Here is a 26,941-nt window from a genome sequence, read left to right as displayed (position 1 = left end):
TTGCCATGTCAGTAAGTACATGAATGAATGATGATGGAGACCATGGATCCATTCTGGATGAACTGTAACAGGGTCCACAGTGGACGGAGCCTGGCATACACTGGCATTTCAGTATTAAGAGATCAGAAAAGGTTGAACAGTCCAAAAGAAGCCTGAGAATAAAAAGCCACTTTGTTCAATGGTTCATTAATCCAGTTGGCATGCTAAAGACCACTTACAGCTCAAAATTGCATTGTGATGAGTTGTGCTTTGCTCTTTTATATTTAGAAGAGAAAAAGCTTTCAGATGCCAGAGTGAAAAGTTTTTGATGTATACACCATATTAACTGCTGTTGGACTTGAACTCTGGATTTTTCCTTTACAGGACGATTAACTTTATTGTTGATATGTTGTTTTGTTTGAGAAGCCCTACTTCTTAAGTTGAAGTGTATTGATGCTGAACTTCCTCAAAACTATAAACTCGATCTGGCATGCTTCCTTGCTCTCAACTTGGCAATGCCATCAAATGTATTTTTGAAAGGGAGTGTGGATATGCAGGTGCTGGGCGTGGTTTTACTCCATTAAGGTCCAGTTATGCCTGCCAGTTTCAAGACACACTGGATGCTGGTGAACTGGTGAAGTCAGTTGCACCCAAAAGCTTGAGTGAAGATTAGCCCATGTAATTCAGCATTTACCTGGTGAAGAGATGGCAGCTAGATGTGCTCTGGGAAGAAAGCAGGATGGTGGATACAATGTGATGCCAAGCAGCAGCTTGGATTGGGTAGGAATTTCAAATTGTCTGTGTGACCCCAAACTTTTGAATGATAGTGTGCATATAAATATGACTACAGATACATTTACATTTTCTATTCTACCATCCACATGAGTAATGTGAGAAAATTTAGTTTGTAAGGATTTCGAAAGAAGAGAAAGAAGCATAAAAACGATAAACAAAGGGAAAAAACAGCATTAGGAATTATAAAAATAATGCAGAGCGGTAGCAAAGGAAAAAAAATGGTTGGGCCCTGGGGACTAACAGACATTGAGTTGGAAGTGGGAGAGATTAGAACTGCTGCATCAGGACAGTTTTATTTATTTATAGACTGATACATACATTTTTATATGTAGTCTTCATTTTCCATTGAATAATCTGTTATTCCTTTTTCTCTTTATCGACCTTCCAGTGACAAGAGACTGCTAATGAAAATGCTATTTTGAAGTGATTGCGCTGAGTTGATGTGTATCATCAGATGTGGAGCTTACTGTCAGTCCTCCAAGTTTAATACTGGTTTCTTATAGTCTCGCAGAGCTGGTATGGGATCTTGACCTGGTGTACTGTAACAAAGTACTTTTTGTAAATGTTGTCAATCAGGTTAACTCCATTACACAAAGCTTATGATCCCTACTGAAGGAAGTGCTATTAAATACTTTATTCTAATAACATATGCCGCAATCGCAGATCAGTTGGTCAGCGGTCAATGTAAAGCAGGGGTTTTACTCTGCACCTGCAAGTATGTGAGGGTCTGCTGGTAATGCAATTTGGTCATGTCCTCAAGTCAGGGAAAGGCCTGCCAAACGTACATATAACCTACTACAAATGTTCGCAATGGAGTCTTCCGAAGAAATTCCCACACAGAAGAAAAATAGTACAACAGCAACAACTACAAATCCATGGTTTTTCGCAGCCATTTATATGCATGCCTACAGCGGAGTATAATCAGCACTAAATGTCTATGTTTATTTCATGTACAAAGATGCAGCAGCAAGCAGCAGCTTTTCCAGTTTAAACATCACTTCACTGCTTTCCTAATACGGTTTAAAATGTTGTTAATCGCCTAAAAAGGATTGAATGGTTTGGCTTCAAGCTACATCTTGGATCTTTTTGTTCCTTACACTCAGGGATACGCCCTAGGGTTAGTAGAGAAAGTATCAAACTGTTCACAAAGGATAACCGTGGTTTTGCTGTTTAACTCCCTCTATAGAATGAAATACTGTCTACAATCTGCACTGATAACCCTGTATTTTCTTTGAAACATAAACGGCTTTTACAATCTACTTCTAACTGCCTGTGTGATTTTATGATTGTTATTATTATTAGATGTCTTTGGTCTCAATAAATATTGATCAGTTATCTCCATTGAGTCCTAAAGGGGTGTCATTGAAAGTGAAAATAGGAATCTTTCTGACGGGTTGTTAGTTTCAGAAGGCTGGAAACCCAGTAACACAGTGTATGTTACCAAGGAACCAACACAAGGTGAATGTTTGCAAATATTTGACTTTAAGGTGTCAGACATATTTTTATTAGACGGAACAAAGATCAGCATGTTGCACAGTTATGCTCTTGTGCATGACCAATACCTTAGTGTGTTGAGCATTTCTAAGCATGTGCACTCAGCAAACAGTGCAAAGGTTGGCCAAGGAACCGCCTGTAATCACAGAGTCTGAGATTTCAAATCACTTCTCAAGACCCACCTGTTCAGAACTGCTTTTAATACATAATACCAATTTATTTTTGTTATGTGTTTTATGACTTGTTTTATGATGCTCCCGACCCCCTCAAAATCATCTGATTTTTTATGTACATTAACATTCGTATATTTAATGATGTTAATTAATTCTTCTTTTCTAACAAAAAAAAGATTGTGTAGCCAGATGAGAGGGCACAGACAGTGTAGCTGACAACTGGTTTGTTGAGTTTCTTGACTGAAATACAATAAAGAGAAGAATTGTGTAGATCATGCAGAATGTGGCGTTGTGCAGTATTTTTAAATTGTACAATGACGGCATGTAACACAAACTTGGAAACTCTTAGTGTGAAAAAGCAGCTCCTCTTCCTGTGAGCTTTCAGTGTCATCAGGGCACCAACAAGTGGGAAAGCTGAGCTGTGTGTAAGGTCAACATTGCATATCAAGTTGCAGACACAGTTTAATGAATTATTTTCTGAAAATTCTCCAGAAAATTTTTTCACATTAACAGCTTGACTAAATGTCAAGAAGCCTAACAAACATGGTAGGACTACTAACCGATGAAGTGTTAAAGTAAATACTCAATATCATCAGCAACACTCAGAGACAGTATATTTTTCACACCACAGTTAACTCAACCAGATCTGATTTGATTACATGGCAGTGACTAGTACAGTATGAGACAACATTGGCTCACGAATATATAGACACAAACCTGTGACTTTGTGTGTGGTGTTTGAGTGTGACATCATTCTGCATTGACTTGTGTGGGTGTTGACTGTGTGGAGCAATGCCTGCTGGGAAGCAAGCTGTCTCTGCTCCACCTTGTCAGAGTCCAACAATCACTCGCCATAAACACTTGGCTACACACACTCAGAAACCTATCAGACACACTCACAAGGGACCACTCACAGCAGCTCCTGCCCATACACATTCGGAAGCAGGTTGCACAGTAAAACACACACACGTATGCACATGCGCACACACACACACACACACACACACACACACACGCACACACACACTACTCACTACTAGCTGTGTGTTTGGCCCTGTCTACGTTCATTCCTTGATTCTGAGCTGCTTCTGTGTTGAATGTGAATACATTTTGCCCAAGATTCTCTGTTCAGCCAGTGGCAGATCAGTGAGGGTGTGGATGTTGAAACTGAACATACATACCCTTATTTAAAATAGTTGTGAACTGATAAGGGTATGTGAAGGCCAGTACTGACATGAAATTCAGTGCTTATGTTATATTTATGGCCATTGGTTTCAATCACTCACTGTCCAATGTGCCACGTTTACAGCTTCAGTGCTGAAATTAGTCCAGAATCTCTGCTCATGATATTTCCCGTTTAAAAACATTTACTTGTTCGAATAAATTTAGTTTTTCAGTGTTTCCCCACAATGTGGGATTTTTTTTGTTTAACCACAGAACAACCAGCACTTATCTCAACTCCTAAGCTCATTGTTCTTCCAGTTATGATTAAACAGATATTTATTTCTCTTTGGTGGGTATTAAACTTCAACACTTGGTTGGAGCCAGTTGAAATTTGTTGTCCATCCTGGATAAAACGGTCCACCCGCTTCACCCCCTGCTGGACAGGCAGCAGAGCAGCTTTTCCAACAGGCTGGTCCACATGACTACACATGGCAATAAGCATGATTGGTTCACATACGGGCTGCACAGTTGTGTAGTGGTTAGCACTTTCGCCTTGCAGCAAGAAGGTCCCTGGTTCGCGTCCCGGCTTTCCCGGGATCTTTCTGCATGGAGTTTGCATGTTCTCCCTGTGCATGCGTGGGTTCTCTCCGGGTACTCCGGCTTCCTCCCACAGTCCAAAAATATGCTGAGGTTAATTGATTATTCTAAATTGCCTGTAGGTGTGAATGTGAGAGTGCTTGTTTGTCTTTGTATGTGGCCCTGCGACAGACTGGCGACCTGTCCAGGGTGTCCCCTGCCTTCGTCCGAGTCAGCTGGGATAGGCTCCAGCCCCCCCCGTGACCCTAGTGAGGATTAAGCGGTGTATAGATGATGGATGGATGATTGATTATTCTAAATTGCCCGTAGGTGTGAATGTGTGAGTGATTGTTTGTCTATATATGTAGCCCTGCGACAGACTGGCGACCTGTCTAGGGTGTCCCCTGCCTTCGCCCGAGTCAGCTGGGATAGGCTCCAGCCCCCCCCGCGACCCTAATGAGGATTAAGCGGTGTATAGATAATGGATGGATGGATGGTTCACATACTGTAAGGACAATAAGTCTGTGTTACCTTATTTGACAGAAATCTGTGGAATATTTTGTTATTTCTCACCATTTGATAAACCAAAATGTACACGGATCAGGCATAACATTATGACCACCTTCCTAATATTGTGTTGGTCCCCTTTATGCTGCTAAAACTCCTCTGACCCAGTGGGGCATGGACACAGGACCTGGTACGTGTCCCAGGTCCTGTGGTACCGGGATGGTGGCAGTGAATTCTGTGGGTCCTGTGGGTTGCAGGCTTTTCCTGGAACATCCCATAGATGCTCAGTAAGATTTGGATCTTGGGAGTGTGTAACCCAGGTGAAAACCTTAGCTCTGTTGTGTTCCCCAGGCCACTCCTGAGCAGTTTTTGCGGGGTTTCAGGGTGCATTGTCCTGCTGAGGGTGGTAGCGGCATCAAGGACTGTTATTGTCATGGGGGGATGGGGGGTTGGGGATTGTTTGACCTGCAATGCTTAGGTGGGTGGTGCATGTCAAACATCCATATGAATGTCAGGACTCAAGGTTTCCCAGCAGAACGTTGCATTATAACAAGATGATCGATGTTATTCACTTCATCTGTCACAATGTTGTGGCTGATCGGCGTATATTGTGCTTAATGAAAGAAACCAGAAATATCAAAACTAGTGCCAAACATATGTAGGAAACACGCTGTTTCAGCTTTGTAACCAAAATATAATGATAATACATTATGCATAGCATGGTTTGTTGTTATTACTGCTATTAGCACTTCTATAATTACAATAGGTGGACTGCTCCAGATCTAGCTGTGATTATAGTCCAGTATAACATGAGTGGGATCACAGCAGGTTAAAATAGGGAATAGGATCCAAATTAAAGCAGCAAAGGCTAAAATGTCTTTATTGATGTACGGGCCAATCTCCCAAAACTCTGGATTCTACACTTCCCATAATTCAACTCGATAGCATCTCCTATTAGATTCTCCCTGTAATGTAATCATTTGACATTCTAAGACTCTCTGTTACGCATCTGAAAGCAAAAAGAACATGACCATTCACAGATGAAACAAATAGTGTTTCTTATCTTGTTGAAGCAATAGTTCTGTCAGGCTGTCTAGTATCCCTTATAACTGTTAAACTGACTTTCAAGTCCAAAATCAGTGGAGTACCTCTTTAATTTTGTCTTTTTGTCAAATTCTGGAAAACACAATCTAACACCTGCAGCATCTATTGTGAATGTGCCAGTGAACTTCAGTACAAGCTGGTGCACAGCTGTGACAGGCCATAGCCAACAGTAAATATTGCACCGCCGACTGCAGCCAGTGGGTCATTAACTGTGTTGCAGGCCGAGCCAACATTTTTCTCCACCCCTTTGTCTTTCAAACCTGTTTGTACGTCCTAGTACTTTGTAGTTATATTGAAAGATAAGAGCTATTTCAATTGCTAATTTATAATTTGGATTATTTGTCTGTAACCTACAATACCAGACCATAGGGGAAATTTACTTTGAATTCTTCATTTTGTTGGTTGAGTTGTTGGGACCCCCTGATGGATAACTGCTCCACGTAGACAAAGTGGCTCAATCTTGACATTTTCTGTGTATTTGTGTATTCAGGGACATGCTGATCACAGACTTGGCTGCCACAGTAACCTTTGTGGAGCTGTGTGAGGAGGTGAAAACAATGTGCAGCGTTGCCAGGCAGCAGCCCATCACCCTCAAATGGATTGATGATGAAGGTGGGTGTGCCTTACAGTCACTGTATACTAGTGTGCATGCTCTGTCTTGTCCTGATGGCACCTGCTGGGTCCTGTTTCTCTCTCTATCTAAACCCTGGCTCAGAGATGCAGCCAAGTGGCCAGATAGCCCATTTCCTGGGCTCCTGGCCAGTCCAAAAGTCATCACTGCCACATGACAATGCAGTGGAATTGCTTCCAAGTGTTGCATTTAATCTCTAATATCACTTTAAGATGACATCGGTCTGGTGACATGCAATCAACATGCGTTCTTGCTGTTCACATAAGACGTAGCTCTTGCCCAGATATGCTACGGTGTTTCTGCATATATCACTTTCCAGCTGGATATTGAAGGTACATAGCTATAGTTTTCTTGTCAGTTTTCCACAGTTATTGTGGTCCTTCTACTCAAAACACATGCTGCTAATCAATTGATTAGCAGCAATTGAAAAAGACTGTGATGTGGATCTGAGTTTATATACGCTACTGTTCAAAAGTTTGGGGTCACTTGGGGACAAAGCAGCTGGTCCTGATGGTATCAGCCTTAGACTGCTGAAGACCTGCTCCACTCAGCTGTGTGACATCCTCACATATCTGTTCAACCTCAGCCTGAATCTGCAGAAGATCCCCACACTGTGGAAAACATCCTGCATAGTCCCTGTCCCCAAGAAGACACATCCTACTCATTCCTCTGACTGCAGACCTGTAGCCCTCACTTCTCACATCATAAAGACACTTGAGAAACTGATCCTTTCCCATCTAAGACCCAGGGTGAGGACGTACACAGTACCCCTGCAGTTCGCACGTCAGTCCAGTGTTGGTGTGGATGATGCCCTCATCTACAAGCTCCAGAAGACCTATGGATTCAAGATTCAAGACCTTTAATTATCACAAACACAACTATACATAGTATAATGCACAGTGAAATGCATTGTGCACCTGTTCCAGACTGAAACAATAAGATGTCCAGATGTCCATCTGATGGACATCTAGATATTGTAGATACGACGTGATGGATATGTTTTTTGATTTTTCAAGTGCCTTCAGTACTATCAAGCTGGTGCTCCTTGGTGAGAAGATGAGGATGATGCAGGTGGAGTCAGCACTGGTCTCCTGGGTCATGGACTATCTGACCTGGAGACCACAGTATGTTTGACTGCAGAACTGTGTCCAACACAATCCTCTGCAGTACATGGGCCCCACAAGGAACTGTCCTGTCCTCTTTCTATATACCTCTGACTTCAGGTATAACTCAGACAGCTGCTTTTTTCAGAAATATTCTGATGAATCTGCCATTGTCGACTGTATCAGAGAAGGATGTGAGGAGGAATACAAGGACATGATCTGGGACTGGTGTAACCTCAACCACCTTATACCACCTTGTACTGAATTAGCTGGGGTGAGAATGCTCAGGAAACTGAAATCTATTAGGAACGATGCTTTTCACCCACTACACAATCTGGAAATGTTTTGGCAGAGCACCTTCAGCCACAGACTCATCCCCCCTCGGTGCAGGTCTGAGTGCAGCAGGAAGTCCTTCCTACCAGCTGCAATCAGGCTTTTCAATTCACAGTAATTCACATTAATATTTCAACTTATGAGTTACATGCTTTGCATATGTTTTTAACGTTTATAAATTTTCTAATTTATATACTATGTATACTGATGACTATTAGTGTTGATGTTCTGTCGGATATGTAGGTTGTCTGTGTGTTAACATGCTGCTGTTACAAGTAATTTCCTGTAAAGGATCAGTAAAGTGTTTTTCTAATTCTATTCTTGTTTTTCATAGAAATGTCCTTAGTTTTGAAAGAGGAGCAGTTTTTTTCAATGAAGATAACATTAAATGAATCATAAATCCACTCCAGTCTAGACATTGTTAATGTGGTAAATAACTATGACTGTGCGTGTGCGTGTGTGTGTGTGTGTGTGTGTGTAGGGGACCCTTGTACCATTTCTTCTCAAATGGAGCTGGAGGAGGCTTTTCGCATTCACAGTCGAACCAAGTGGTCTGGTTTGCTCCTGCATGGTGAGTTAGCTCTTACTTTTACGGTACTTTTAGTTGAGAGAGACATATCGAGCACATCTCCAGGTCTACATTTTTGTTCTGTGGCTCATTTCTGAATGTCTCTTTATGTTGAGCCACTGTCAGAAACTGGCTATTTTAGCTCCTATATCTTGACGGCCCCACTCTAAATAGTTCCACTCTGTTGCAATTGCAAGCAAGCTATCCTTCTGCAGACTTCTGCTGGCTCCGGAGGCTATAAAAACAAATAATGGTTGTGGGATTTTGTGTTTTTTCTCATTCTTTGCTCCTGAGTCCAGGACTAAAGAGCCTCTGTAGCCTGAATCCAATCAGAAATAAGGACAACGTCAGAAACATAATGAACAATCTTAGCAACAGCTTGAATGACATGAGAAGTGCAGAGCAGGCTGATGGATGGACTTTGGACTTGCAGGGAGCAATTTTACATAGATTCATTTTAAGTTTTTGTCCAGTTACAGTGTCAGAGATGTAGGTTAACCTATACTATATATTTGAAAGAAAAATCACAAACAGCTTCAGCTTTCCTTTTGTATGGATTTTTGAAAAAATATTCCCTGGAAATGACTATCCAAGAAGCAGTTCAGAAGAAGTATAAAGAATTTTGTCTTTCGACAAAAGTATGTATTTAGATTGTAGTTTTAGTCAAATTTTTTTTGGTCATTTGATTTGTTTGTGAATCGTTTACAGATTCTGTTTTCTAAACATTTTGAGGTTACAGCTGTTGTTATCTTATGTGTTTTAAAGTGAAATAAAGTGGAATTTCTTCACTGAAGAAGAATTAGATGAACTGCTGTTGTTATTCCTGAAACTTACTCATTCTGTGTGACAGCAACATGAAAGGTAAAACTACTATTAACAGTATATCAGCTTACTGTCATGAAAATGTTAATGTCTAAAAACTGAGACATCACTTTACTGTCTATGACAGTGCATTTTATTCAAAATAGTCCAGCAGATCAAGTAGATATGAACTTCTGACTATCCGATATTTTGACTGGTGGACCACTGTTTCACTATTAGGAGCTACAGTGTCACAGATTGTTGAAAAAGACGCATTAAAATGGAGCTTTTTATCCATTCTTTGACCTTTGACATTACCAGTTAGTTTTCATTTGGTGGTAAAAGTAGAATCGATTTTATCGGGAGTCTCATTTTAAAATGTTACATTTTTATTTATTTTTAATGTTGCTTTATAGCATAAAAAATACAATATTGGCAAATAGTTTTTGTTACAGTTTTCATTGGCAAAATGAACACTGCTACTTCATGACAGGAGAAAAAATATAACAGAATAAAATCAGTGAACTTTCTTTTACTTTCTGTTTTTTTCAGTCTTCCCCAGCATCCCAGAGCAGCCTGGCATGCCCTGCCCTGGAGAGGACAGTGAGTGAAGCAGCTTTACCTTCATTGTCTAACTTTTTTAGGTCTCCCAATTAGTAGTTACAATGCTGTGCAACTAGCACTGATATGCTATGTTAGGTGCTTCTGTGCAGCAGTATCATGGAGTTGGGTGAAAGCTCTCTGGATTCACCTGATTAAGCTGCAGTTGTAGAAGACTCTGCACCAGTCCTCAGCCAGTAAAGATTTGGGATCATTGTTGTTCGTTAAAATCCACATGCAGCGATGTTCTGTGTTCGATGCAGATGAAGCACTACAAGTCAAATTCTGATGTTACTAAGAACGCAAAGGTGTTGAAGACCGTCAACAATGCAAGCCCTTATGCTTGTTCAAATCTAGAGGACCACTATCCTTAAAACAATGATTACATCAATGAATCTGACATTCAAATCTTGTAGCTCTATATTAAGGGAATGGGATGGAAGAGCTACTTCACTGAAGGGCTTCAGTTCAAAAGTTAGTAAAGAAGGTTGAGCCGCATCATGAGATTAGAGACTTTATCTGGCCTCATCTAATTTTTCTCTTTTATTTTGTGATTGCCATTGTCACTTATGTTACACGCGTGTCAAAATCTGTGGCCTAGTTTCTCAAAAATTCCCAAAGCTGAGTCTGCATGTCTATATATATGAGGAGGTCTTGTGAATTGTTACACATACATTCACAACAGACGTGGCATTAAGAAAGACTGTATGGCTGGTTTAATTTGTACTACAATGTAGTACTAGTACAGTGCAACCAGCTGATGCCAGCACAAAGCAGGAGAATTGATTAGCGCTGTTAAATTGCTGGTGATTGTCAGAATGCAATAGAAAAAGTCTCGCATTGTCTTCCAGCTCTCAGACCCTCAGCTCTATGTTACATTATAAAATTGCTTTGATATCTGCTACAGTGAGGGCACAAGGTGATCACAAGCAGCAAATCAATTTATACAATGCAGCACATTCATAAGTCTGGTATACACAATTGAAAATCCTAAATCATGAGGTTTTAGGTTTGAGTACTTCCTTGTCTCTAAAATACAGTAGTCTGGTAGTCTTGTGTACTAGTTTTGATCTGCTGTGAACACTGGTGACTGGAGAGTCTAACTGCAGCAGGCGTAATGACCTGCAGTAGCGTGTATCATGTAGAGGGGTTGAAGGTGTTGACCTGGAGAGGCCATAATCCTTGAACTGTAGTGCACATATTTCAGAATCATGTATTACTTGTTTACTATTTTCAAATACTTTTTGATCATAACCTAAGACTCTGCAAATGCTTGTAAGGTCTGATATATGTATTTTTGTAATACTGGGATATCGTTTTTTCATTATTTTAAAAAAATTCCAAACGAACATACAGTAGCTGGAAATACGAATCATTACTCCTACAAGCAAGAAATTCCCCTTTAGCACTCCACATTCAAATGGCTTGATAGAAGACAAAACATGTGGTCGCTAAAATCAAAGTATTTGTGCTCTCAGGAGCATGACAGCCGTGTTATCGCAGAATGTGATGTCTTCTTCACAAATTGGAAAGAAACAGCAGCAAAAGGTTAACTGCAATAAATAAATAGATTTGCTCATGGAGGCTTCAACCTTGATCAACTTTGAAATTAGTCAAAAAATAGTGGCGTCATATTACTGTGATACAACAGTCATTTTTACATTCAGCTGTGAGACATTAGTTGATTATGTCAATAAATCTGTTGAGTAAACTTTTTGTATGGTTTCCAGTTGGTAGCCAAACTTGCTGGTGTGCTAACTTACTGTTACTGCTTAGTGAATGTACAGTTTAGCTCATCAAACACGACTCACCAACTAGCATGACAAATTGTCAGTATGCCTTCAAATGTCTGTCATCACCTATTTCACAAAGATGCACAGTTCATTTTGTTCTACCACTTTCTGGTCTTGTGTGAAAGGAATTATTTAGATTACAAATGTTTGTTGAGTTTATCCAAATAATTCCAGCTTTGAAGTCTCCTCAGTCGTTTTTAGACGTGTGGACCCACTGGCTGGTCAACCCAGGCGCTAACAGATTAGGTCCCGAGATAACTGATTAGTCAATGTCTGTTGTCCTGCTGAGGAGAACTGTCTTACATTGCCAAGCATTTTTACCTCTGGTTCTGATGTCCTTAGTGTTTTGATATGGCGTAATTTCTACTGATAGAGGATAAAATTTCACCTCAATGTTGCAATATAATAGGTTAAGTAAGCTTGATGTTTTAAGTGAACAGCACATTGTTGCTTCCTTGGACTTACACTTGTCTTCAAGTATGGGATTTAGAACATGGCTTACTCTGTATTTTGAAAGGCTTTCAAGGTGGTCTTGACTCCTTGACTCCTGACTCCTGAAGAACTGAACATGATTTAGCTCAGTAAATATATCGACTAAGAGATATTCAAACCTAAAGGACAGATTGGAATCACTGAGGTTGGTTTAATATTTTTTTTTTGATCAAGAGAATAGTTCCAAGGCCATCACACAATAGCAGCTATGAATATGTGCAGAAAATGTCATGCTAGTTTGACCTGTAATGTTTCCCAAGTGTTCGACGGTTGGGCATGTCCATTCTTAGCTCTGTGTAAAAAGGCCTAAATATTGTTCTTAAACTATAATATGAGCTATTGCTGTATTGTGTCAGCAGTCACTGGTACTGTGGTCCCCTCCCTCCACATACTCTCATGCTGTTTGCTGCACTCCCTCACTGTCTATTTGCTGTGACAGCAGGTTTCTACACTGCACTCCTGACTGTGTCTGTGTGTGTGAGTGGAGTGTGTTTGCATGTGTGTTTGATGGGAGGGCAGCTTTGTTCCTGAGGCAGACCACTGGTGTAGTGTCTGAAGAGCAGAGTGGGACTGTCATTCTGTAGGTAGGTATTGAAGGACACACATTTACAGGCTCACACACACCAAATTGCTGAGTCTAAGTATTGTAAAGCTTTGCTTGTTGGGCCCTCTGGAAGATATGTAATGTTGTACAGTAATACTTGTGGAATGCTGCTGTGTTTGCTTCCATTTAAACCTCCTTTGTCTACTGTTGATGTACGTAAGTGGAAAGAAGGGGGCAGAGCTGTTCTCTTTGGAGTCAGGGAGGAAAGAATGACAATGAGTGGAGGAGGGAGAGAGATGTTGCTACTCATTCATTTTTAGAATGTTTCTGTTTTTCAAGGCAAACTCAGCACTGTTATCTCCTGATTAAATATGCAGTGGCTAGTCATTTCTGAAGATAGTGAAACATTAAAAGATCAGTTGAAATAAAATTACAAATATGCATATTAGCAGAATTCCTATGTCTAGCCATGCAGATAGTTATGGATTGTGATCTTTGATTTTTTTTTTTTAACTTACTGTATTCAATGAGGGCTGCACAGTAGCTCAGTTGTTAGTAGTCTGGCCATGCAGCTAGAAGATCCCCGGTTTGTGTTCCGGCCTTCCCGGGATCTTTCTGCATAGAGTTTGCATGTTCTCTCTGTGCATGTGTGGGTTTTTCTCAAGGTTCTCCAGCTTCCTCCCACAGTCCAAAAACATTTTCAGGTTAATTGGTAGCACTAAATTGTTTGTAGGTGTGAATGTGAGTGCGATTGTTTGTCTCTGTATGTAGCCCTATGATAGACTGGTGACCTGTCCAAAGTGTCCCCTGCCTTCACCCTAAGTCAGCTGGGATAATCTCTAGCCCCTTGAGCTAACCCTAATGAGGATTAAGCGGTATATAGATGATGGATGGATAGATGGATGTATTCACCTAGATCATAGTGTACAGTATTTGTAGATGTATGTAATCAGTCAAAAGTTGTGGCCACACCACATTGTTGTTTAAACTGAAGACATCAACAGTATGAAACACTCCTCAAAGCCTCCTCCTGCTTTAATAACAGCTTTCCACTGTCTATATTTTCTTAGCCAGCGTCAGGCTAAGAAGGACATCACCTGGAGTTATTCCAATAGCATTGAAGGAGTTCCAACATATACTGAGCACTTCTTAGCTGCTTTTCCTTCATCATCCCACACCATCTCAGTTGGCTATAAGTCTGTGACTGTGGAGGCCAGGTCATAAGATGCAGCAACCATGACTCTCCTTCTTTGTCAAGCAGCCCTTACAGAGTCTGTAGCTGTGATTTGGCTCATCATGCTGTTGAAAAACTAATGGTGGTCCCACTAAATTCAAATCACATGGGATGGTGTGTTTCTGCAGGATGGTGCTGTAGTCGTGCTGGTTTTGTGTTGCCTTGAATCTCTAACAGTGTCACCAGCTGCTGCTTCAATTTAGGACATCAGAGATTGCATATAAATAGCATGACATCTCAGACTCGTTTCACGTGTCTACACATTTGAAGCTTTTTGCGTGTCATTCTATGGCATTAAAATAACACATGACAATCATTGATATAAAAATATATAAAAACAGTCATTGTGGTTGTTTAACCCCCTGTATTAACAACCAGGCTAAGCATCTATGTAACATTTGTACCGCACAACTTTTCTATCGGTACACAATTCCTCAGTTGCAGCTGAAAGGCAGACTTGTATGTCTCTGTCTACCTGCATGCATGTCCTATGCTTAGTTTCTTTTGCAGTTAGTGTGGAGAATGGTGACTCACACAGGTGGGGAAACTTGTAAGGAAGGTAAGCAAACTTTTCACAGACATGAGTTTGGGATACTACTTTGAAAGGGTTGACCCAAACCCATTGTCTGGTCACAGGGCATCTCCAGCAGCTTCCCTTCTTCCTTGTCAGTATGGCTACTGGAATTTCTTCAGCTCTCCTTCTTACTGTATCATTTAAAAGAAGAACAGTTTTCACCTTATTACTTTCTTCTGCTCTGAGCACAATTTAACCTCAGCTGGTAGTTTGACTTTTTCAAAAATTATTATGTTCCTCACCCTTTCATCAGAAAAACTCTTTGTGTTGTGTTATCAGAAAGCTCAGCATCTGATACTAGTGTAGTAAACTCATAAATCAAGGTATTGAAAAGATTGCAATTTTCACCTCAGTAAAGTTATTAAACTTGATGCTAAACAAGTTTGACCACAGTCAACAAAGTCAGACATGTTTCCAGTCAGTGTTGGACTCCGTCAAGGCTGCCTCTTGTCTCCGATCCTGTTTGTGTTGTTCATGGACAGGATCTCAAGCCGCAGCCAGGGTGAGGAGGGTGTCTGGTTTGGCGACCTCAGGATCGTGTCTCTGCTTTTTGCAGATGATGTGTTTCTGTTGGCTTCATCAGACCGTGGCCTTCAGCAAGCACTGGATCAGTTTGCAGCCGAGTGTGAAGTGGGGATGCGGATGAGTCTGAGGCCATGGTTCTCTGTGGAAACCGGTGGATTGCTTCCTCTGGGTTGAGGGGTGAGTTGCTTCCCTAAGTGAAGGACTTCAAGTATCTTGGAATCTTGTTCATGAGTGATGAGAAAATGGAGCGAGAGATGGCCAGGCGGCTTGGTGTGGTGTCCGCAGTAATGCGCGTGTTGTACCGAACCGTTGTGGTGAAGAGGGAACTGAGCCACAAGTCAAAGCCCTCAATTTACCAGTCCATCTACGTTCAAACCTTCACCTGTGGTCATGAGCTCTGGATAGTGACTAAAAGAATCAGATCGCAGGTACAAGCGATGAGCTTCCTCCACAGGGTGGCTGGGGTCAGCCTTAGAGATAGCTCGGACATCTGGATGGATGATATGGTTGGACATCTGATTTAGATGTCTCCGGAAAGACTTCCTTTGGAGGTGTTCCGAGCACATCTGCCTGGGAGGAGACCCCGGGATAGACCCAGAACCCGCTGGAGGGATTATGTAGCTCGTCTGGCCTGGGAATGCCTTGGGATCCCCCAGGAAGAGCTGGAAAGCGTCGACAGGGAGAGGGACATCTAGAATGACTTGCTTCATCTGCTGCCTCCACAACCCGACCCCAGATAAACGGAAGATAATGGATGGATAGAAGTTGGACAACAGTGCTCTATAGAGTTCAAGATAACCAGTATATCAGGCTAGCACTGGTCTTAAATTGGTTTGCTTTATTGAATAGAGCATTTTTTACTAGTTGTACTAGTATCCTTTAAATGGGACAAATCATGTGTTTACTGTCATACATTCAATGTCAGGTGTTCACAGTAAATGTAACCAAAGCTTTAAAAGTAATCCCTGCTTACTTACTGCTGCTCTTAACAGTAGGTTTCCAGTGTTGTTGTTTTTTTTCATTGTTCAGCTCCACATAGATTTCTTTACACTGCCATTTGCTCCATGGACAGTGCATCCTCAAAGCCTCAAAGGCCAAATAGCTCATAAGCACTGGTTGCAGGCTTCCAAAAGTTGGTCAATCAGAAGAAAGTTTGCTGTCAGGGGGGCCTTTAAAGACAGAGGAGCTAAAATGGCTGTTTTTTTTTTGCCTGAGGATGAACTGAGGGGTTACATAATGTTCCAGTACAAGATCAATTTTTGAACAGTGAGTTATGCAGAGCTGGTCTAATGGGATTGATTTAAACGGAAATGAAAATGAAATATAAATGAAAATGTCCAATATTTCAGTGTTGATACTACTTTATATAGTGTTGTTAGAAAAAGCACAACACTTCTCTTGTTGTTATATGCCAGAAAATAAGCTGCCTTTGTTAATATATTGAGATGTGCTTGCCTACGATTGTGTATAGTTTTGGTAAATTTACTTAAATAAATACAGAAGTGTTCTACTGATGTAATGCTTTTAACTGACATGGGTCAGGTCTTTGTAGCCTTAGCAAAAGGTAGAGTTGACAACAATGGACAAGGCTTCTCTTGAAAGCAACTTGCTTCGGGCTTTTTTAAGGCTGAAAGTGTGATTTTCATGTGTGTGCGTGTGTGTGCGCATGTGTGCGTGTGTATGTGTGTGTGATGAGTGAACAGACCCCTCTCTGTGTGAAAAGCGAATGTTGGAGGGTGGGAGGAGGTGGAAGTGTTGAAATCCCGGATGATGCGCTTGGTGGATGGAGGCTGCCCTGCCTTGCACTGGATTCTCAGACAGTAACCCCCCCCCCCCACAACACCACCAAGCCCCGCCCATCCCCCCACTGCCCCACCCTCCTCCTCTCCCTCCCACCACTTTTTCCCATCATCCCCCTCTCTTTCTGTCAGCTGTGTGGCACCACTGTCTCTCCAGGGAGGAGCCTACAGCACTGCTGCATCACACAAGACACAGAGGTGGGCGAGGGACACAGTGTGAAAGTGAAAGACAGGGAGAGAGAGGGGGAGCATTGTACTGTGCAGATAGTGGCTCTTAATATACAAGACAGATATTCTTTTTTTTTTGTTTTTATTCTTCTATTTTTGGCTCTGACTGCCGCGGCAAAAAAAAAAAAAAAAGGCAGAGATACGACTTCATCGAGGACAACAAGTTCTGGAAGCAGAGGGGAGAAACAGACAGGGAGAGAGAATTACAGAACCTTGAGAAAAGCAAGGCGACTCTCTCAGCTGGAAGGAGAGAGGGGGAAGAAAGGGCGGGTTAGCTAGAGAGGGAGGAAATAATTAAATAAATCCCAGGGAGGAGAGAGAAAGAGGGAGGGATTGTCAGAGAGAGGGAGAGGAGGGGATGTAGCAGTGTGTATCCTTGCCGGCTCACCACACATACACACATACACATACACACACATACATGTACACAAACACACACGCACTCTTATCCTGGATAATGTGCTGAAAGAGGTGGAGAGAAAGGAAGAAGGCAACCCGGTGAGCTATCAGCTATCTATTCTGCATCCTTCCATCCATCCATCCATCATCCATCAATCCGTCTTTTCATCAGTCCGTCTGTATTTAGACACCAAACCCTGAGACAATGGATTTCAACGAGTGTGTCCTTGCCTGAAATCTTTCTTTGTGTGCGTGCATGTGTGTGCGTTTGTTTGTGTGTGTGTGTGTGTGTGTGTGTGTGGGAGATCTTTCTTCCCTCCTTCCTTCCATGATTAGCGTTTGTGATTGATTCATGCCTTATCGCTCGTCGTGCCACGCATTGCAGGCAGGGACTGTACATGCAACCTGCTAGCTGTGCTAGCATGGCTGGTGCCTGTTTCTGGCTGGCTTCCTTCACAGTATTGTAGCTCTGGAAGGCTGTCTGTTTGGCAGTTCACTCAAAGACTGCACCTGCCAATGAGTGCGACATGATGTCGGTGTAAATATGTGAGTGTAAAGGTTGCATTGTTTTGGTGGTGTGTAATTGAAGCATTATATCAGACTAGACTCGTCTTAAATTCAAATGTGCTGTAGTGACTGGCGTCCACCTGATGTAATGGCTGATGCAGGCTGATTGCACATTAGAAGATTTCCACTGGCTGTACTGGAATCCTTTAATCTAAATTAACAGTTTGAATGCTGTTTCAAAGGTTTGTCTGCAGTATACTACAGAATTATTACTGAAAAATCAAATCATTCAAAGGTATCTTAGAGTAGTTATTATATTGTGAGTATTGGCTCTGATGTTAAATCATAAACTGTTTTGATTTAATGTAGTAAAAATACAGGCCCACAGCACAAATTTAATGCAACAAAAAGTCTGTCACCTTTTGTTACTGAGATTTAAATATTTAGTTATTCACTACTTCATGTGTCCACTTTTATTTTTGATGATAGCTCAGTCCTTCTCAGCAGGGAGAATGCCAGTTTCCACAATTACTGCAGGATTGTGCTTTCACTGTGGTTGTCCTGACCAGACTGACCCCCATCAAATTTATCTTGATATCATCCAAACAAAGAATATATTCCCTATATTCATCAGCCAGCTTTTCATGTTATTTATCAAAATTCAATCTTTCAATCTTGTACCAAAAAGTAAGCAGGTTTCATGGAAACTGACATCATTCACTGTCCTTCACACTGTCTGAGCGGTCACAGAAACATTGTTTTCATTTTATATCCCTTTGCCAACTCTGAAACAACCTCACTCTGTTTTTAGGAGAGATTGCATATGTAGGAAGACTGCCTGGCGACATTTTAAGTGGACGGCCACTGTGACTGATTAGTGGTCCTATGGCTCTGTCTAAACTTTCGGATTTCTACTTATGATTTCAATGATTTCAATCTTCCTGTATCCTTTTCCATGTTTGTGAAGACTCTCAATCAGATTTTTCAGTTGTAGTTCTTGTTCTTCGTGTGAAGACATAATGCAGACATGCAGATGGACACAGTCCATAGGTCCAAAACTGAGCAAGTTCTGCTGTTCACGGGTCATTTTATAACCATGTTGCACTATTTGAAAATCACAAATATTCTCAAATTTGTTTCAATGATTCTATGTAGTCTTTCTAGATTAGGTGTCAGAGAAAATATTATTTTAAGAAATTGTAGAATTGTTGTGGCAAAAAATGGTTTAAAGCATTAATATTGTACAAAATAGAGGGAATGACAATGGGTTTATGTATATACTGAGCTTTCTTAGTCTTCTTGGTGCTCGTTGCTCAAGAGAAACGACTCAAAGAACAGACAGTACAAAAACCCAAAAATGTTTCTTTCCTCTTTCCTTCCATTCTTACCAAAGACTGTATGGATGTTTGTCATAAAAGCAATAAGAAGAAGATTTATTCACTAAGCTCAATTTACTTGTCCTGGTTCATACGACTCAGTTTGTGGAAACAACTGTATGCCTCCTGTGGTTCTGATGGAGCTTCCTCTGAGAAAATAATGCCGTTGATGTCACCAGGGTTATCTGGGCTTGCATTTGGAGAAAACACATTTTAAAACAATTAAGAGGCACTGTCAGGTTACGTTGTGGGAAATGTAGGCATTTTGGAGTTGGACCCATACGAAGGTCTTCTGCTGTATCGATTTTTGCCACTGTCTTTTATATTTGCCCCAGCTTTTTGGAATTACAATTCTAAATTGCATGTAGACCCTTTTAATGTGTCACTGTATTTTTCAGGTTGTACTGTATAATAAGGACAGAAACATGGAAAGAATTAGTGTAGAGATGTTTTCCTTGGGCAAAAAAAAAATCCCACTTGAAATCATGCAGTGATTTGCTGCACCTCTTATTTGCTTTAACCAGCCACTGAAGCTGAGACTCATAGATATTGTAATACTTAGATCTATCTGCCTTTAGCTTAGTAATCAAACTGCATTTTAATGCTGTCATTCCATTTATTGAGCCTGAAGTCATGCTCATGTTAGATGCTGCTCGTTTTGTTTGTATTTGACTGAGACAGACTATAGTAGTCATTGCACTGAGCTGTTTGCAATTTTGGGAAAATGGATTAATTGTTCAATCCTAGGTAGCTTAGCACATTTCACATCGCACAACAATGCCAGTTTAAGTCCACTTACAACTGGATCAATTATATCCATCTTATTCTCACTTGTTGGCATTTTATTGCCACTTCTCTGTTACTATTTGAGCATTTGAACCAATCAAACCAATCAGTTCAACTACCTATCTCTCATGTGCTGTTTTGTTGGGTAAATAATACACATCTAAGCTTACAATTGTGATATTTCTGTCCAATTAAAAAAAAAAACTTGTCAAAAATAAATTGGTTGCACTGAACAGATTCTGTGAAAACAAAAATGTTTGCTGTCCCTGGCATAACCATGAAGGCTTTAGTGACTTAACTTTGACCAGCAGCAGACAGCTGTCACATCACAACAGTTTTTCAGACTATTCATCTGAACTGCAGGCTGCATGTTTAGTTTGCAGATAGAAGACAAGTATGGAAACAAATTTAAAATGTAAGTCTCAAAATGTCCACAGTAGAGAGTCACAACTTTTTCAGGTTTTGGTAACACCTGTTGGCACTTGAAAAAATGTTGTACTTGTTGATTCCCGTTGTTCATTATTGTACAATAAATAATCAGTGCCTAGTAACTGAATTTTTTTCTTTCGAACTTGGTTATACAGCACAAAATACTTTTTAAAGTTTTCTCTGCTTCTCGCCATGCTTATATTGTTTCCATAGAGGTGCTGCGAAAATTGAGCCTACAGTGAGTAAAAATGTGTTGCATAAAACTGGGCTTGAAAGGGTTAACATGTTTATCTATTTATGAATTTTAAGAATATTATTAAAAGAAAACTTTGAAATGGTAATTTAGAGTGGGGAATGACACCTGACAGCTCTCACCTTTAGGCATTTCCATCTCTTGTGTTGATCCATTTGTCTTGACGTTGCTTGTTCAGAGGAAGAAGGCCAGTGTCCATCTGGACAGCTTTCCATGTTTTGTCCAGACAGCAGGCTGAGTTCTCATCCTTCAAGGCCAGGATTTATTGTCCAGGTGACACTGTGTGTTAATTGCTACACTGCGTTCTTCTGATGCTGGACTGGTGGTAATGGCTCAGCCCCTTCCTACCTTGAATGTTTCTTTGCTTAAAATGACAAGGCACTTTAGCATCCAGCCTCTCTGTCCTTGGCTTGCTCTCTGCAGAGCTAGAAGGTGAATACAGAGCCAGAGTATTACATCTCAGAGGCTATACCTGGTCTGGGGGGCATTTAGGGCTGCTTTGTGCTGTAGTGGCCGTGCTCTGTGCAATCTGAGTCATCCCATGTATTGATCCCTACATTGTTTCCAGCTATTTATGAGCCTGAGTAGGACTGTGGCTGTGTGTGTGTGTATGTGTGTGTGTGTCTGGTAGGAAGTTACTTTATTGTGTGCCGGTTTTGCTGACTGGACACTGACCTATTAATAGCATTTTATGGATAATACTTGGTCGAGCTCAGTCTGCAATGCGGTCATTGATATGGAATGGTACACAATAATACATCTGCTCCCATTTCCTTTTGTTAGTGGATGTGACTGTTTTTCAGAACATATCAGCTGATATAGCTCTCTTCTGGTTTTCTGCTGTAGGGCCATTGCAACTGCATTATGGAGCTCCAGTCAGCCTATAAGTGGCTAAACTGGTTAACTAGCAGATTCAATGGGGCTGCTGCCTTTAATATCGGGCTGACTGTGTGCAGGAAACCTTTTCGTGATACAATACCAGCAACTTCTGCTTTCCTCACGTTTGTTAATTGTGTGGCCATATTGCCCTTAGTATTTGTCCACAACACCACAACATAAACGTCAGCTGCTGTCATCACAGCATATAGACACATTCATCCTAGTGCAAAAAAAATGAATGCAAGAGGATATCTAACAGCACATGCCAAAAACTAAAGGCTCTGTATTTGTCACTGTCGGACTTTTGTTACTTATTACTTAACCTTGAAGCCAAGGGTTGTGGAGAATGGTCTCTGTTATTGCTGGAAGGCGTTCTCACCAGAAACACAGACGAACAAGAGAACGGGTTTTCCATCCTGATCATCAGATAACGCTCCAATTATAAATGAGCTTTTGGCCACAACTGTGCAAGCCTCAGGGGATTAATGTTAAAGCTGAAACAGGTTGCATTTGCAAATTAGTAATGAGGGTGCTTTCTGTTTTCAAGGATTGTGCAGACCATACGTTCATTTTTATGAATTTGTATGAACATTCTATACTAATAGCTTGAGAAAAAAATCGATGGTTGTCGTTGCAACTTTGTCTTGTTTAATTGTGACCTTAGTTTTTCATCTTGCTTTGCTGCTACGATGCATCATTTGCATCGTAACAGGGAATACATTCAGTTGGCTCGATACCGGCAGACTGTGGGATTACATAAACTCATCAGCCTTGGCTTAGAACCAAAGAGGGGGAAGCTACTTTCAAAATCCAATTTCAGCCTACTCATTACTTGCTTTAAGTTGTAGCCACTGATGTAATCCTCTGGAATGCCTCAACTCAGATATATAATCTGATTGCTTCTGTCAGTTGTGGGTTTATTTACCTCAACGACACGGCAAAAATAATTGCGCTCAAAAAACATGTTTTTTACTGTGTGGGGCAGATATTAGGTAGTCAGAGTTTAGTTATTTACCACTCATTATCACTTCTTTAAGTGTTTTGAATTTTTTGGTCTAACCAGTATTTAGCATAGTTCTCTTGTAGTGTATAATATGCATGTCATTAAAGTTGGTAGTCACTTCAATCAAATCACTATCATTTGAAATGTACAGAATGTTTGTTCATAATTTGAATTTGTCTGAATATCTGGCTGGCTTGCCAGACTTTGTTGTTGCAATATTGCCCTGTTTTAAAAGAGGACCCAAGTTGCTATTTAGCCAACAATATAGCTTTGCTCAAAGAGTCTCCTGAGGAATGTGGAGTTTCTGAATAAAGTGAAATAATTCTGGCAGTGGAAACTGAGGCCAGACATGGCTGTCCTTTGTCCGCAACACTAATCACAAAAGTGTCAGAGGATCCTGGAAGGAGTAACGTAAAAATAGATGATGATGATTCTTCCTCCTTTGATAGTCCCTGTATGTATTGACTGAAAAACTAGGGAAAGCTATAAACTATAACGGGCAAAGTTTCAGTGGTCCAATGCACTCAACTTTCTGTTTGCTCACCCCCAACCCATCCATTGACTGTACACCGCTTAGTTCTCTGTAGGGTCACGGGGGGGCTGGAGTCTATCCCAGCTGACTTAGGGTGAAGGCAGGGGACTCCCTAGACAGGTCACCAGTCTGTCACATTGCTACATGTAGAGACAAACAATCACACTCACATTCACACCTACGGACAATTTAGAATCACCAATTAACCTCAGCATCTTTTTGGGTTGTTGGAGAAAGCCGGAGTACACAGATGAAAACTCTACAGGCCGGAACATGAACCGTCATCTAGCTGTGAGGCAACGATGCCAACAAATGAGCCACTGTGCAGCCTCCTCAGCATGTCTGCTGCAATTCACACACAGCCTAGGGTTAAGAAGAAACCCAGCTCAAGGCTTTGAAAAGTCACTATACCAAAAGACAGATGTCTTTTTCTACAGTCATAAACCACATTGTACAAAATAAGATGACATGCTTTGGCTGTTTAGAGAATGATGGGCTAAAATGGTGTTTGCTAAAAACTTTTATACATTTCCAGCTTCAGTGCTAGATATTATGAAAGCTCGTTTTCCACCAGTGTGGAAGCAAACATTGATATTTTTGGGATTAAAGTTACCAGTAGCAGTTTTTTTTTCTGATATTTAAAAAAATGACCATTTTCAAACATTTCAGTCTTACCCCGAACCATCTTTAAACCATGGGACACTGAAGCAGAAAGCATCAATTAAGGTTAATGGTGTATTACAGACATCAACGAACAAACTGCATCATGTCAGAGTAGAAGTGCAGTATTAATTTACTGTTGCATGCAGAGCATAAATTGGGACTAGTACATCACCTGCATCTGTAACAACAGTGTTATGTAATGTACTAGCAGGAATTAATCGCTGCACTGAAACTATGGCCAACCCCCTGAGGGTGAAAATACAGCAGCAGCACAGTGCAAACTAACGTAGATTCCAGGCAAGAACAGCTGCCCTGTTTAGTTGTGTGATGTCACACAGCTTCCTAGTTTAACACCTCTGGTCTTTTTCATGTTACTTGTCTGTTAGTCAGCAACTGCAGTAATATTGCAATCTGTGATGAGCCACAAGCAGTGCTGAGACACAGGCCAATCATTTTCTTCTGTGATATTAAAGAAGTTGTTATTTCTCGTTTGTTGTACAATATGGATCACATCTGTCAACATTATGAGACATTAATAACACATGCATCTGAGAGAAATCGATCCGAAAACACTTGATTGCCATTATGATCTGTGCCTGTGTACCTTGAACTACTGGGCCCATTTAGTTTGTGATGCAGTATTTGCTGCCCCACTTACAGTTGGACCCCAAAAGGGCACTGATGGCCAGACTATATGTCTGCCTGCCCAACATTATAGAAGGTAGCAGTGTTGAACAAATAAAGACATGTTCTACAGCAAAGTAAGGCAAAGTGTCACAAGAAGTACTGGTCAGATTACGATGGAATTTAGTTTTGATATTCACAGAGTCCTCTGATTTTGAGGTCAGTTGGCCATTTGTATATCACTATGGTCAGGAGAATTTCTCTTTGATTGATATATTTAATTTTAAAAGCTGGAGTTCCGTGACATTGTTATGTATGTACACGATTCCTGCAAGAGGAAAAACCAAAAGGGCACAGTATGTATCAAGTGAAATATCATCAAACAGCATCTGAAGCACCCTCTCTTTACATGTGCTCTATATACTACAACATTTTTTGTAACATTTAAAACAATAGTGCAACAGATGTCCATGTGGCACGTCAACTGCAGGGATTGACCAGATGTGCAACTGATTTACCTCAAGGTCCATTAAGTCTAGTGAGAACCTTTTTACTTTCGAATGTACAGAACCTTATAGCCTGGAAGAGATTTATAAAAACCATATGGAGTGGACATTGTGTCAAGTGAAGGATTCAGACCATTGACTAAAGTAAAAGTAACATTATTACACACAGAAAGAAAATATTCCATTAAAACTTCTTTTAGTCAAAGTACACTACCAGTATTTTTTTTTTTGCATTTTTGTCATTGTTGTGTTTTTTAGTATTGAAAATAAAATAACTAATTTTGAAAAAAGACAAAAAAAAAAGGCTGCCTCCAACCTGCAGCATTCTTCTTAAAGATGAAGTAGGACCTGTTTGTGAGGTCATGAGTGGTCATAAGTGTTATCCAATCTATGTGTCTGTAAAATATATATGAATAAGAGCTTTAGAGCAAAGTGGCAGGTAGCAGTCTGGCTACCTGCCGTGTTATTGCTCACCCTTCCTCGTCCTTCTTTAAATGAGCCCATCGCTCATGTTATTAAGTTCTGAGCATTTCTGTAACTGATTATAGCCACAATACATCAAAAAATGTAGCTCTGTTATAAACATGAACCTTTAAACAAAGAAGTGCCAGTGCAGCATATAGTGTTCCTGTAGCTGTGCAATAATCCAGGGAGAGTAATGGTTTTAATCCTTTGCATGTTGCACTGACCTAGTAGTGGAAGGGTTAAAGTGTAGGCTGGGGATGGGTTCAATTACATCAGCCAAGTGCCAGGCCCATTTAATGACTGTTCCTGGCCAAAGTCATCTGGTTTACAAAACAGGGCATGCACTTAAAATTGTTTAATGATGTGCCGAATGGTTACATACTTGTAAATGTTTTGTATTATTAAACAGCGCCATTGACCAGTCTCATTTGGAAATAGTGAACTGAAATGCCTTATGTTTAGTGTACGCATGAGGCTTTGCCAAGTACAAGGAGAGATCAGATTAACCTAATGAAAAAAAGATTTGCAAAAGTTTAATCAAATGACATTCTTTTGATAGTTGCTCCCATGTTAAATTTTGTATCACCAGGTTTTCAACTCTTGTCATGGCAGCAGGTCTTCTTTTTGTCTTTGTCTTCAGGAAAAGAGGAGTGAAGATTGTTTGACTTGTTATGAACACGGCATTAAACGACATTGTGAAGTCGCTTTGGATTACCTTTGGGAGTTTGTTTAACCATGGTTATTTTTGGAATGAGCATCAGGGTACATGTTGTGCTTTTGTGTCTATATAGGAAACTTGCAGAATTTGAGTGCAAACACTGACTAAACCTGGTCACTGACAACATTTGCTGTGGTTACATCATCCATTCCCATTAGGACCCCTTTCCTATACTTCTTAACCTGCAGAAAACATCTAAAATGGTTTAAATAGTGTTAAAAAATTGACTTTGGACAGCAGCAGTGTTATGTTTGAAGTGAGATGGGTGTTTTTGGTGTTTGTCATTTATTGGTGTTTATCCAGGATAATAGAGGCATCACAAAGGAGTAATGGCAATAGTAGAGTGTAACCCAATTTTGCAAGATTTTGTTGGGCATTTTATGTATATAAATATAATAATAATAATAATAATAATAATAATAATAATAATAATAATAATAATTGTTATTGTTATTGTTATTGTTATTATTATTATTATTATTATTATTATTATTATTATTATTATTATTATTATTATTATTATTATTATTGTTATTGTTATTGTTATTAGAATTATTATATTATGATTTGTATTCTGTGTAGTCTGCACTTTTATTTTTAACGTACTGCTATATGAGCAAAAAATGCAATCACATTTGGTTTGCAAACACTTTGCAAACAAGGAAAAAGCTTTTTAACAGCAGTGTTCCCTTTACACAGTAGCAGTTAACATATTTCCTGTAAATCTTAACCTAAACATTAATGTAATCAAATCAAATCAAATCAAACCAAAGCTATTTGCCAC

At 40.3% G+C, this 26,941-nt stretch overlaps 1 protein-coding gene across 1 annotated transcript in view; it reads left to right on the top strand.

Moving 5' to 3' along the window:
- prkcz (protein kinase C, zeta) overlaps positions 1 to 26,941 on the top strand; it is a 120,277-nt gene that overhangs the window by 5,565 nt on the left and 87,771 nt on the right. Inside the window, exons 2-4 of the mRNA XM_023276271.3 lie at positions 6,283 to 6,404; positions 8,341 to 8,430; positions 9,781 to 9,831. Of these exons, the coding sequence (XP_023132039.1) occupies positions 6,283 to 6,404; positions 8,341 to 8,430; positions 9,781 to 9,831 (263 nt within the window). The remainder of the gene's footprint in view (positions 1 to 6,282; positions 6,405 to 8,340; positions 8,431 to 9,780; positions 9,832 to 26,941) is intronic.

This window comes from Amphiprion ocellaris, chromosome 8, assembly GCF_022539595.1.
Source record: "Amphiprion ocellaris isolate individual 3 ecotype Okinawa chromosome 8, ASM2253959v1, whole genome shotgun sequence".
Classification (NCBI taxonomy): domain Eukaryota; kingdom Metazoa; phylum Chordata; class Actinopteri; family Pomacentridae; genus Amphiprion; species Amphiprion ocellaris.
Note: the sequence above shows the minus strand (reverse complement) of the source record. Positions and strands in the feature narration are given on the sequence as shown.